At 38.3% G+C, this 14,877-nt stretch overlaps 1 protein-coding gene and 1 pseudogene across 10 annotated transcripts in view; one reads left to right on the top strand and one right to left on the bottom strand.

Annotated features, from left to right (window-relative positions):
- The window catches only part of LOC148845979 (NAD(P)-binding Rossmann-fold superfamily protein), a 70,559-nt gene that overhangs the window by 51,245 nt on the left and 4,437 nt on the right, over positions 1-14,877 (top strand). For 6 of the 10 annotated variants that reach the window (XM_088953637.1, XM_088953638.1, XM_088953636.1 and 3 more), the window contains one exon: positions 14,602-14,667. In XM_088953637.1, coding sequence (XP_088809763.1) covers positions 14,602-14,667 — 66 coding nt within the window. Of the gene's footprint in view, positions 1-12,923; positions 13,138-13,233; positions 13,318-14,601; positions 14,668-14,877 lie in introns of all 10 variants that reach the window. The other 4 variants (XR_016101976.1, XR_016101975.1, XR_016101973.1 and 1 more) reach the window with 1 other exon arrangement.
- On the bottom strand, positions 1,549-7,766 carry LOC148845980 (cellulose synthase A catalytic subunit 4 [UDP-forming] pseudogene; annotated as a pseudogene).

The following is a 14,877-nucleotide window of genomic DNA, read 5'->3' as shown; positions in this document are numbered from 1 at the left end:
CCGAGGCTGCTGTGCTACTCTCCGACCTGTTGCAGACTTGAAAGTCCTCTCCCGATCAAAGTGAAGAAGAGATGGGTGAAGGTGGGTAGGCCGATCTGGGATTCCGCTTCCACTGGTAGGGGCGGTGAGATGCAGATGTCACTCGGAATGGGTGACCTAGAGATCGCAGCTGCTGCTCACTTGGGCAACGTAAAGAATTCAAAGCTGCTCACTTGGGCAGCAGAGGGAAGAAAACCAGAAATTAGTTTCAGACTGGAATTGGTGTCTCCAGCTCTGATACCATGTGATAGAACAAGAATTGGAAGAAATTGATGTCTTTCTATTGAGAAAGTAGTACATATATATACAACCTTGTAGATACTAAAAAGGAAGAAAATCATACAGGCTTGCAGATACAAAGAAGGAAGAAAATCATACAGCCTTGTAGATACTAAAATAGGAAGAAAATCAAAGAAAGAATAATTCCTATAATCAAGCTATTCCTAATTGGGCTAATACTACATATTTACAGCCTATGATTTCGTAACAGTTTAAAACAATCTCCCAGAGCTTGGTTCAGTAAGTTTCATGGCAGTTCAACAGGTAGGCTTCAAACAATGTTAGTCTGATCACACTCTTTGTGAAGAGATGTCAGGAACAGGTTGCTGTATTGATAGTGTATGCGGATGATATCATCATTACAAGAAATTGGAGTTTAGAAATACAAAAATTGAAACAATTCGCTCAGAAAGAGGTATCTTCATTTCTCAAAGGAAATACACCTTTGATCTATTACAAGACATAGCAAATTAGGCGCAAGGCCAATAGATACTCCCATGGATGTTGATCACAAGTTGGGTGATTGTGATGGTGAACCTCTGAAAGATGTGAAACAATTCCAAAGGTTAGTGGGAAAGCTGATTTATTTGTCCATGACCCGTCCAGTTGCCTATTCAGTTGGGGTTATAAGCCAAGTCATGCACTCTCCTAAGAAACTGTTATGGGCCTGGAAATAGGATCTCGTCACGGGTTGGTCCACGGGGAAAACCTCCTGTTTTCCCTTGTCCCTTCTTGATGAACCTATCTTGGTGCCTTTGGTGATTTGTTCAAGAGATCACCAACTCTCCTAACTCACTTCTTTAACTGAATATTCGATATCTTTATTGACTGATAGCAGCTCCTTAAATAGGAGATTACAAGAGTCCTAATCTTAGGGAGTCTTCTTGCTGAATAGGGAGACTTCCAATTTTATCTTGCTAAGGAATAGATAAGCTAATCCTAATATGATAATAAGATAAACTAATCCTAATCTGATAACAAGATAAACTAATCCAATCTAATAACTTACTAACAAGATAAGATAAGAACAATAGAATAAGATAAGAACAAGCAAAATGAGCTAATCTAATCTAGATAAGGCTGCTGTTGCTGAACTGGGTAGGATGAGCATCACTGAATCCTTACTGCTGCTGGCGGTGGGCCCGGGGCCTGTTGCTGCTGGCGGCGATGTTACGTCTTTCCGAGGAAGGCGTCCATAACATTACTCCCTCCTAGACTATGAGCTTGTCCTCAAGCTCGAAAGTTGGATATGTGGCCTGGGAACTCTGCCAATGGGAGCCATGTGGCTTCGGCCGATGGTAAATTACACCATTCTACCAAGACTTTAACAGCAGCACCAACAAAGAGCTTAGCTGATTGATGGGGAAACTCAGTACCAGTATCATCAGGAAACAAGTTGCATAAGATGTTGTTCTGAGGTCCTTCTTGAGAGCCATCAATCCCAAATAGGGGGCCCCATGAGCCATAACCATTGTTAATGGCATCCGATATTCCAGAAACAACTCCAACCATAAGATAATCAGTGTTGTAGGAGGAATGAGACGTGTAGTCCATTTGAAGAGGTACAGTTCCCCAAACTCTGTATCATCTGCAGCCTTTGAAGTTACAGTGAAGTTGGTGTCAACTCCTGCAAGAACTTTAAGAAGGCCTTGGAAGACGGCAAAAAGATGAGCTGAGACACCTCCTATCACCCATAATTGTTTATTGCACCACCAATCCTGAATACTAACACCACTCCATCGGAGCTCAAGCACACCAGTGGCTATGATGGACAGGAAGAGGGCAATGAACCATATGCTAGCAAGATTATTCAGAGTGGGAATGATGAACTTTCCAGTGAGAAGACAGACAACAGGAATGATGCAGTAGGCAAGCAAAGGAATGGAAGTTAAAGGGTAAACAATGGTGTTAGTATAGGCCAACCTCTCTAACCATTTTAGTTTTCCATCATAGCCATACCATAGAGGGCAATGCCGACTAAGGAATATCTCAACTGATCCAAGAGCCCACCTGAGAACTTGGTGCAGACGATTTGAAAGATTTATAGGAGCTGAACCTTTAAATGCAGCTAGTTTAGGAACACAATACACTGACTTCCATCCTCTGCAGTGCATCTTGAACCCTGTCAATATGTCTTCTGTGACTAAGCCATAAATCCATCCAAGCTCTTTTCCCCATTCAGTTTTCTCTTCATAGCCACAGCTAATAACATGAATAGCCTCCTTAATGAGGGTTGTGTTGTTGGTACCCTCAGGAAGACCACCTTCTTCCATAAGTGTTGAAGCAATGAAGACAGGTGATTGTCCAAACCTCTTCTCAAAGTTTTTCTGAGACATGAGAGATGATTTCTCTAGCTCATCGTATCCTTCAAGCCCTTCTTCAATCTCTTCAAGATCAAGGATAGGGGCAGAGCCTTTCTTGGAATAGTCCTTTGCCATCACTTTCGTCTTCTTGCTGTCAAATCCTCCAAACAAACTTCTTTCTCCCTTCTTTGATTTCAACTTTTTCCTTGATCCACCATAACAACAGCAACACCAAGAAGGCCAACAATCACAAGTCATCTTTGGTCTCTTTTCAGACACTGGTGGGTCATAGCCATACAATGCCTGCCTGTTCAAGACACAACCAGTTCCAACGTAGACTGGTCCTTGGATCCCATCCAAGCCTTTCTTGTTGATATCAAGGAACACTATATTGTGATTAGTGTATCTATCGTGACGATCAATACCATCGAACCTCTGTGGAAACTGGACATAACTTAGCTTCTTTCCAAGCCGAGGATCCATCAGAAAGCACATGGCTTCCTTTACAGCCTTGCTGTAAATTACATAGAGTGGAGGTGACAGTAATTCTGCTAAATTATGCTGCCATTATTTCTTTGTATGCAGAACCCCTAGTTGGGGTTGGACAAGCAAGGATGCTTTCTTCAGAGATTTTGGGAGACTTGAAAGGAACTTCTTTCGGTGTGCAATGGTCTCCATAAGGCTTTTCTTGTGTTGCTCCAATTTCTCATGAAGTTTGCAGAGTTCTTTTCGCCGGAAAAGCTCAAAATTAAGCCGCCTTAGCATCAGGTCATGTGCACTGTCTTTTGGTAGTACAGATCCCTTAATATCTTGAGGGGCTGAACTGAAAAACTCTTCCTCAGGCACAAGTTTAATATCCGGATACTTTGACTTGAAATCTTTGCGCACCTTTATGGCTTTCCCAAAATGAATTTTCTCATACATCAAATTGTGAAGCTGCAATGTAGTGAAATCTACTGGTGCCTTAGCACGTTCTATTTTTGCTTTAACACGATCCTCTTCTAGCAATATAGAACGATTTACCTTATCCCGGTCATCTGTCTGTTGATTCCGAAAAAACTGCTCCCAGCGATACAGCCAGCCTAAGGGGTCTCTGTTGCCGTTGTACGACGGGAATTCCAGCCTGCTGTACTTGGGGATGACTTAGGTGATCTCTTGAACAAATCACCATTAGGGCGCCTAGATAGGTTCATCAAGAGCAGGGAGGAACAAGGGAAAACAGAGGGTTTCCCCCGTGGACCGACCCGTGACGAGATCCTATTCGCGGGCCCATAACATTCTGGTATCAGAGCCAGGTTGTCATGGGAGATCTGCAGCAGTTATCATCTAGGGTCCACGAACTGGAGCATAGGCTCGTAGAAACTAGCAAGGAGGTTCGTGAGGTCAAAGACGACGTTCGAGAGTTGCGACGCTTGTTGGAATCGTATTTCTCTAACAGGGAGAGGAATCCAGAAGGGGCTGTAACCACAAACAGCCTCCGACCAGACTTGACGGAGCCGTCCGACAAACAACAGCAGCAGCAGACTATTCTTGGTCCACAGCAGCAGCAACACCCTCAGCCACAACAGCTAGACAACCAACAACAGCAACAACAGCAGCAGCAGAAGCAACAACATGATCAACAACAGCAACAACAGCTTCTCCGAGCAGCTATTACTAGTCCTAGTATAGTTGCCCCGAAACTGGGCCCTAAGTCCTATGGGCCCTTCAAGGTTCTACGATGGATTGGCAGTGTGGCCTACCGGCTTGAACTGCTAGAGACCAACCGGATTCATGATGTCTTCCACATCGCCTTACTGAAACCATCTACGGGTGTTCCTCCGGACCAAGTCCCCTCCCTGCCACCCCTACAAGATGGCAAACTGATTCCTCAACCTAAAGCTGTCATCCACTCTCGTTTCAATCAAGGAGTTTTGAAGTCTTGGTGAAATGGTGTAGCTTACCATCGGCCGAAGCCACATGGATCCCATTGACAGAGTTCCAAGCCACATATCCAGAGTTCGAGCTTGAGGACAAGCTCGTAGTCCAAGAGAGGAGTAATGTTATGGACGAATTCCTCGGAAAGACGTACCATCGCTGCCGGCAGCAATAGGAACCTGACCCACCATCATATTAGATTAGATCATCTTGCTTGTTCTTATCTTATTCTATTGTTCTTATCTTATCTTGTTAGTAAGTTATCAGATTAGGATTAGTTTATCTTATTATCAGATTAGGATTAGCTTATCTTATCCTTAGCAAGATAGAATTGGAAGTCTCCCTATTCAGCAAGGAGACTCCCTAAGATTAGGACTCTTGTAATCTCCTATTTAAGGAGACACCATTATTGAACGAGGATATTGAATATTCAGTCAAGAAAGAGAGTAAAGGAGAGTTAGGTGATCTCTTGAACAAATCACCATTAGGGCGCCTAGATAGGTTCATCAAGAGCAGGGAGGAACAAGGGAAAATAGAGGGTTTCCCTCGTGGACCGACCCGTGACGAGATCCTATTCGCGAGCCCATAACAGAAACCACACATGGAGTTCTTAGATACTTAAAAAAGTATCTCGGAACATGTCTACTATTCAGTAAACATAATCACCTAAAGGTGGAAGTCTTTACAGATGCTGATTGGGCAGTACTGTGGATGATAGAAAGTCCACAAGTGGGTATTGCACTTTTGTGGGAGGAAACCTAGTGACCTAGAAAAGCAAGAAACAAAGTGTGGTAGCAAGGTCAAGTGTTGAAGCTGAATATAGAGCTATGGCACATGGGGTGGCTGAAGTCCTTTGGCTAAAAAATCTTCTAGGGGAGCTTGGAGTTGTTGTTCATAATCCTATGTCTCTTTATTGTGACAACAAGGCAGCCATAAACATCGCTAGCAACCCTGTCCTACATGAGAGGACCAAGCACATTGAGGTGGACAAACACTTCATAAGGGAAAAATTGGAAAAAAGAGAAATTTGCATCCCTTGTGTCAACTCCAAGGAACAACTCGCTGATGTCCTCACAAAAGGACTTCCATACTCGCGACACAATGAGTGTGACAAGCTGGGCATGATAGATATATTCAGCCCAACTTGATGGAGAGTGTTGTGAGGATTATTTAATTGTTATTTTATAGTTGTTGTTAGTGTGTCATCAGCCAATTAGTTTCTTTCTTTTTTATTATTTTGTTACTAGGGAGTGCTGCTAGGGGCATACTTGTAATCTCTCATTCCTTTTATATTAAGTTAATATAAATAACTAAATTGGCGGCAACCAGAATAGTTTTTTGGTCCGTGTCTCTCAATCATATCTTGGTCTTCTCCTCTTTTCTCTCCTCTTCTCTTCTCTTCTCTCTCTCTCTCGTCTCTCTCTCTCTCCATGAATGATTACATAAAATATGCAAAAATATAGAATGATATTTTATAAAATGATAAAAGAAGTATAAGCACACCTTTTTAAATTATTATCTGGATCCAAATCATTAAACAAAGCTAAGAAACTAAGGCTATAGATAAAACATTGTTGTCTGAAGTTCAATTATCAAAAAAAGATTATGTTCTGAAGTTGTCCTGTGAATCTTAAGATTCAAAGTTTCATGATAGAATGAGTTAAAGCAAAATTTGAACTCATAGAAAATGTAAATGGTTATAATAGATCAATCAAATAATCTATTACACAAACAAAGACTAATATTTAACTTCATGTTTCTTGTTTAAAACAAATATTGAGCTAGCTCAAAGTGGTAATCATGTAAGTTAGGCATGCAATAACATTGTTACTCCATATAATTACAATATTGTCACCAACTTATGTTATAATACTATCTCTTGTACTCTGGATAGTGCTGGTAGTGTTCACTAGGGAATATGTCGATTCCGGTAAAAATTTCATACTACTACCCATAGAAGTGGAGATAGAAATTTGTCGTTGAAGCTATCTCTTGTACTCCACATAGTGTTGGTAGTGTTCATTGGGGAATATGTTGATTCTAGTAAAATTTTGTATCGCTACCCATGGAAATGGAAATATGTTGTGGAAATATTAGGGAAATGATGGACATTTTAAACCATGCTGAATACATAGCCAATACTTAACTTGAGGAGTCTCTAAACACACCACCAATGCGTGCCAATCCTGGGATTTCAATAGAGCTCCCATCAAAATTCAGCTTGATTTTGTTGAGAGTTGGGGGCTTCCACTCCATCACCTTTCTTTATTTTCAGAAGTGTGTGCCACTTCAATCCACTTTCTTATTATATCTTTAATTGAGAAACTTTGAAAGAGCTCAAGTATGTTTACCCAATGTGCAACTTTTATCGTTATGGCCTCCACTAGTTGTTCATTTGACCTGTATTTCTCGTTGAGAATTCTTGCATTACTTTCCTCTAAAGCAGTTCATACTACCGTGCCTGAACTGATTTCCCCATAATTCTTCCTCTTTTTGTTGTTTGCCTTAGAAAGTTTGGGTTGAAGAGGCTTACTACATCCATGGGAGTACTCCACTTGCAACCAAAGAGAGAACAAAGACTCCCAAACAAAGAGCACAAAAGGCTAATGGATCAGTAAATGGGATAGGGTTTCACCATCTGCAAAGCAAAGAAAACATATATGAGGGGAGAGGCATTTATTTAGCCTCCTCTTTTGAAGCATGTCACAAATGTTCACCTTCCTAAGAAAAACCTCCCAGCATAGATCTTGAATTTTTGGTGGAATGGGCTTGCTCCAAATCTCTTTCACCGGGAAATTCTTTCCCCAACAAGAGTATTAAAAAAAGAAGTACAAGTAAAGGTACCATCAGATGAAGTAGACCAAACTCTAGTGTCGTCCAAAGATTGAACCAAGAAGGCTAGCTTAAGTTTGTCTAGCAAACAACTAAGGGACTCACATTCATTATCCCTTAAACCCCTTTTGAAACCAAGATCCCAACTCAGTCCGGAGTGAGAAAAAGTGACAAAATTTGATGTAGCTTGTAACGTGTAGTCAGAAACTAAATAAAGCTTTGGGAAAAGAGATAAAAAAGGAATATCATCCAACCAAAGATCTTCCCAAAATAGCACCCTAGAACCACAACCCATATCAAATCTAATGAGATTAAAAGGAATGGATATACCTCTTGTATTGCTTTCCATGGAGAGCTCGAGGATGATGTGGGAGCTACTTTTGCATCCCCAGCCATTGTTCATTAGTTTGTGAATGCTTTTTATAACCTTGTTCCACAACCCATCTCTTTCCAATGGAAACCTCCTAAGCCACTTTCCTAACAGAGAAATATTTCTATGAACTAAGTTCCTCAATCCTAGACCTCCCTTTTCCTTTGTTTTTCTGACGTACTTTACTAGGTGATCCCTCTTTTTATCCCCAAGCTCCCAGAGAAAATCCCTCATAATTTTTCTAACTATCCTGCTGTTCCAGCTGGAATTTTAAAGGTGGACAGGAAGTAGATTGGTAGGTTTGCTTGAGTTGCTCTAATTAGGTTTATTCTCCCATCTATAGATAAATAATTCCTCTTCAGCAGGATTGACTTCTTTGTAAACCTCTCCACATAGGTGTATTCTTTGCAAAGTTGAAGGGGAAACTGGTTGCCACCTATTGATTTCTTGCCTGTTTGCTAGAACTATTTGAGAATGGGTTTTCTCCCTTTTTGGGTGCAGCTGGACCCCTCCCTTGAATGTGTAAAGCCTCTTCTCTCCTTACTTTAGTTGGCCTTTAAAAAGAGGGAGAATTATGTGGAGATGTATTAGGACTGCAGTCTGCTGGTCTATCTGGGAAGAAAGAAACTCACATTCCTTCTCAGAAAAGGAAAGAACCATTGAGAATGTAATGGAGTTGATACACCTAACGGTGGATCACTGGCTGAAATCTCTAAACCTATTCACAGTTTTCTCCTTGGACGACTTGCTGAGAAATTGGTTAGAGATAACTAATTCTGTCCAGGTTAATACGGTTTCTTCTCCCTCTTGGACCTCTCCCCCCTGGATTCATGAAACTGAATTTTGATGGCAGTAGTTTAAGGAACCCATGGCTCTCTGGTATAGTGGTCAAGGATGAAGAAGGACTTATTACAGCCATGGCCCATGTTCTGAGGCCCTATTGGAGAAGGAGACTCTCTTAGGGCTGAGATCCTTGCGGCTCTAGAAGGTGCACAAAGAGCAAGGGAGTTGAACCTAAGAAAAGTGGTTTTTGAAGGTGACTCAGAGGTGGTGGTGAGATGACTGAAGGAAGATAACTCTGGTATCTGGAACTACAACAGTGAAAAGAAAAAATTTAATTGGTTGACTAGGGACATTGAGGTGAAATACATGGGTTAGCCGAGCAAGGGGTGAATAGGGGATCTTTCTTTTGGGCTCATTTCTAATTTTGTATCCTTTGTTTTTCTAAAATGGGGGAGTGAATAAAGTTTACCTCCCCCTCTCTTGTAATTAAAGTTTCTTATTCTTAAGAAATTGTGCCGTTACTGATAGTTGGCTCTATTGGAAAGTTTACTGCTACTGTTTGGTTTACCTCCCATTTGTGTATCTGTGTCTGGATAGTTGGCTCTATTGGAGAGCCAACTAATTCTGTATCTCTGTGGAATAGTTTAGTTTTTGGTACCTATTTGACCCACAAAATTGGCGTCTGAATATTTGCTGTTATTCATAGAAAAAAAGGTGTCTGAATCAGTGTTCAGAGAATTGGGCCAGATTGGACAGTTTGACTGAAAAATCTCTGAACCGGTCCACCGACCGATTTGGTCAGATTCTAAAAACCAGTGGTGAAAAAACTGGTCATAACCGGCAACTGACCATTCCAACTAGGGAACCAGTGAACTGGTCTAGGTTTCATAAAACTGGCCAGTTTATTCATTTTTTTTAACTTCTATACTAACTTCTACAGGCCATTACTTTGCGTTCGATTGTTCGATTGGGGCGATTGTTTTTTGATTCTGGGTAGCTTTTTTGTGGTCTACACATTCCAAGGAGGCAAAGGTGCCTTGCTCCACTATTTTGCCAAAAAAATGCCTTTATTGATCTCAAATCTTAATTTTTAGTAAAAAAAATTAGAAATAAAATAAAAAATGTATATGTTATATTCAGAATATAATTATATATTTTGAATATATGTATATAATTAATACTATCATGTATACATTATATGATTATGCATATTACACATATCCATTGTTAAATTATGGGTGTTTAAATTATTTCTTACTACTTCCACCTAGGGGTGTACAATCGGTCGGTTCGGTTTGGTTCAAACCGAGGACCTAACCGACTATTCGGTTTTACCATTTCCTCTAACCAAACCGAACCGAATTATATTTTAGAACCAAACCGACCCTAACCGAATTCGGTTTGGTTGGATCCTAGTTCCACATAAATGACAAGCATTTAATAAGTGTTATTAATGAAAAGTTAAAATGGCCCCAAAACCCAATGGTTTTAATTAATTAACTATTAACTGTTATTAATTAAAAGTTAAAATGACCCCAAAGCCCAATGGTTTTAATTAATTAGCTATTATTAATTAAATGCTAGAATAGGTCCAAAGCCTATGCCAATGGGGAATTGCAGAATTGGCCATTTTCAAAAATAATTAATGATTAATGAACAATTAATGACTACTAAACAATTAATAATGAGTCTAGCTTTTAATTAACTATTATTAATTGTTCATTGGGAAATATAATAATTAATTAGCATAAAGTATTAAATAAAACATTAATGTTTAATTTACTTAACTAAATAACAACATTAATTTGGTTTTCGGTTCAGTTCAGTTGAAAATTTCAGTCAAACCGAACCGAAACCGAAAACCGATTTTTTTTTAAATAAACCGAACTGAACTGATAGCTGAATTAACTGAACCAAATTAGCTTATTCAGTTTGGTTTGGTTCGGTTTTTGGTTTATCAACTGAATTTGAACACCCCTACTTCCACCCAAGTCCTTTTCAATTTGGCCCTAAGGTCTCTTAACCCTTTAACTTGTAAAAGATCACTTCTTTTAATGGGTGCTGTAGATGGTCTTCTATACTTGTGAACAAACAATCTCATTCTACTTTTTCTCATTTTATCACCTATTGGAGCTACTCGTAGGTTTCTTCATATGACATATTTCTAACCTTGTCATTTTTAGTTTTTCCACTCATCCATCTAAGCATTTACATTTTTTCCACTCATTTGGGGACATGCTATTTGTCAAGTGCCCAACACTCTGCTCTATACAATATGATGCAACAACGCCTGTTAGAAGAAGAAAGAGGAAGAAACAAAACAATAGGAAGAAGAGAAGCGGTATAGTAGCGACAAGTTGGAGAAGAGAAGAATTCAAAAATTTTTATTCCTCTAAAATATAACATAACTTTAATACATAATGTTAAGCTTTATAAGAAACTTAAAATTGAAAGTCACAAGTAATCCCCTACTACAATGAAACATTACAAATGGACCCAACAAAAAAGAAACTTTACAAATGAACCCAAATCCTACATTAAGCAAAACATGCCCTAAACTAGGGGTCTAATCGAGTAGTCGAGTTGAGAAGAGTATTAGTTTGCTCGAGCTTGTTTTTGACAAGTCCTAAACTTAGAGCTCGAAACTTGACTCGATACTTATGAGCTACTTGATCTCGACTCGACTTGAGTTGATTATAAATAAATTAGTATTAAAAATAATAAATAAAATAATATTATACACATTAAAAAAATAAAGAATAAAAATATATTAGGAAACTTGAATATATATTAAAAAATTATAGACAAATTAGTATTATAAATAGTATAAATAAAAAATATTATGACACTTAATTGTAAATCTATTTATTTATATTATAAATAAGTTAGTGTCGAAAAATTAATATATATTTATATTATAAACGCAAATATATATATATATATATATATATATATATATATATATATATATATATATAAACAATATTTTATTATAAGCTTGATTAGGATTGCGAACTTGGTTTGAGATCGGGTATTGTGAAGCTCAAACTCGACTTGACCAACCAACCAACTCAAGTCGAGCTCAACTTGAATTCAATTACTTGTGAACCAATTTCGAGTATTTAGCGAGCCAAGCTCGAGTAGCTCGTGAAAAGGCTCGGCTTGTGCCTAATGTGTGTGAAACATTGGGGCACATCAGTCTCAATGTGATCTCCAATAGATCTAGATCTAGGTGACGAAGTTACTCTTCTGAAATCCAAGTAGCATTGGTCTTGGGATGACCTTTTCATTTGACAAGATAAGACTGATAACCACCTAGTTTGGAAGTGAGAATCTCATCTTGAAGAATACTCTCGATTTTCTCGACATGTGAAGACTGAACTCAAGCAAAATGGGTACGTGTACTGAAGGGGAAGTAGTTTTGGTTGTGGGCACACCTACAGATAGAGTAAGAGGCTCGAAGGTGCATCGGTAAGGAAATAAAACCTCCACATTGACAGTTGAACTAATTACCATGTTTGAAGGTAAGTCAAGTTCATATGCATTAGGTCCTATCTTTCAGATGATGCAGAATGGGCCATTGGCTTGGGCGTATATAATGTTTTGAAGGAATTCTTTAGGTAATGCTCAAGATGCATGTGAACCATGACATAATCTCCCTCATTGAATTCCTTATTTTTGCGATGTGTATTTGCAACAAGTTTATAGTTCTCATTACTTAAAGAAATTTTTTGTCTTATACTAGTATGCAAATCACAGATAGGTTGGGCACAAGAATCAGTAGAAGCAGAAGAATGGGAATTTGGAGGTAAGGGAACAATGTCAACAGGTGTACAGGTATACGAAGGGTAAACTCATGGACAATCTGAAAAGGTGTTTTACCAGTTGATCGGTTGAGTAAATTGTTATAAACAAATTCTTTCTGAGTTAGAATATGCAAAGGTTTTCTTTTTGATGGGCCGATGGGGAACACTTTCTTTTTGGATATATCCTTCTTGGATGGTTTAGCTGGTTTCACAAGGATAGATTCCCCATTGTTCTTGATGATGTATTCATTTGGTTGTTCGCAATGGGTAACATTCATATCATATAACCATGGATTCCCCAATAAGACATGAGCGACATCCATAGGGGGAACATTGCACTAGATCTTATCTAAATAACCACCAATCTGGATAGGAACCAAACACCTATCAATTATGGGTAGAGAAGTCTTATCTACCCTAGCTACTCTATATGGTTGTAGGTGTGGTTTGGTTCAGGTTTGAGTTTCATTCTTGCTATGGAAAATTTGAACACCACATTCATGAAACTGCCTGCATTAATGACAACTTTGCACACATCCCCACATTTAAAATAAGCTTGAAAAATTCTAGTGAGCCTCCAATCATCTGTTTCAGGAATGGACAGAATGCACCTCATAACATTAAGGTGGTAGTCAACTCAACCTTGGCCATCTTCAAATTCAGGCTCAGAGGGTTCCTTTAAAGACTCAACAATTTGATCGACATTTTCACCCTCAAAAGATTCTTCTACGTTTGTGCATGTGGTGAAAGTTCAGTTAGGACAATGTGAAGCAACATGTTCTTTACCATGGCAATTAAAATATTTAATGTAAGACCTTTTTTTGTTGTGAACTAGTAGTGTTAGTGTTGGTTCTTTGAATAGGATTGTTACTATGACTAGACATCGTTGGTTTTGATTGTGTAGGCTTATTTGTCCTTCAAAAAGACATTGACTTGGACATGAATTTGGGTGCTTGGGTCTGTCTATCTTGGGAAGATATGTTGAAAGGTAGAAAACTTTTGGATAGGGCAAGTAGAATATCTAGGATTATGAACTATGCATTTGATTGAATCAGCTATATACAATTTCAGATTCTGGTTGGATTCACCTAAAATTGACAAATTCGAAATTTCTAATTTTGGCTCATATGGTCAGTTGCATTGTTCATAATCTGAAATCTCGAATTAGAAAACTTTTGGGTCTCTCCGCAGCTCAATCAGACATCCGATTTGATTATCTTGGATTCGGATGAGCCATATACAATTTTGGATCAGATTCAGATGGGGCAAGTAGAATTTGATTGAAAATCGGATCGGATTTGGGTTTACCCCTATCCGTTCCGATAAAAATCCCACTCAGATATATATATTTATATATATATATATATTAATATGTTATATATAATATATTATGTATAATATCTTTAAACCTTTGTTTTCATTGAACTTTTAAGAGTTGTTTTGAATAAAAAAATTTAAAGTCTTTTGTGTATATTTAGTACATAATTGGGCTTCTGAACAAGATAATTTTATATTGGGCCTAAAATATGTACATCAGAGTTGGATGGAATTCAAAATCCGAAAAATCCAATCGGATTCGAACTCGGATGCACATCTGATTGGATTTGGATGCCATTAATTCCTTGTGGGTTGAACTTGAATTTAGGTGAATCTGATCTAATTACAGGCCTAATGGTAAGCCTCTTCTATGGTGTCAGGAGAATGCAGATTCATTTTCCTTTCTAGTTAAGGACTCAATCCATTAATGAACTTAGTGAGAGTCACCCATTGTTCTATTCTTATATCACATTTCATAGACAAGTCCTCAAATCAGTTAAGGTAATCAGTCACAGTTAATGACCCTTGTTTTAAGTTCATCTATTGCCAATAGTTGCCTCTTATAATATGTGTGAAAATATTTTTCTTTCATTTTTTCATTCATTTCAGCCCACGAAGTGATGAGTGCCTCACCTACATGCTCAATGTCCTGTTGAATTTTTTAACTTACATTTTTACTTTTACAATTTTTAAATACATCAATTATGACATCAGCATTGCATAAGTCAGGTAAACAATTCAAAATATTGAGCAATCCCTAAGCTATCCTTTCCATTGTTAAATGAAGTTTGTGTTCAGAAAAAGCTGAAATAAAAATGAAAAGCAACATTGGAGAAAAAATATGCTTGTTAAAATTAATTACTTTCTTATCTTCGTTTTTCTTAAATTTAGGAATTATATTTTTCAAATTTCCTGATTTAACCTTTAACTCTTACATTTTTTCTCTGCTTCACAGCCTGTGCTTGCTGTTATGTACTTGGTGCAGTACATGCCAACAATTGGCTACTGGCTCATGGACAAGGTACTACCTGTTGCTAGATAAACATCAACATGTGTGTCCATATCATACATGCAAAAGCGTTACTACCCTGTGAGACACTAAGATATCATAACTAGTAAACTTGACCATGTAAATAGGATTTTGAATTCATTTGCAGTAATGGACTAAAATGTCTGACTTTGAGCTGCTTTCTTCTTTCTCCATGTGTCCCAAATATATGCTTGTATTACT

This window comes from Nelumbo lutea, chromosome 7 (assembly GCF_056320005.1).
Source record: "Nelumbo lutea isolate HS-2025 chromosome 7, American lotus-T2T, whole genome shotgun sequence".
NCBI lineage: Eukaryota > Viridiplantae > Streptophyta > Magnoliopsida > Proteales > Nelumbonaceae > Nelumbo > Nelumbo lutea.
Note: the sequence above shows the minus strand (reverse complement) of the source record. Positions and strands in the feature narration are given on the sequence as shown.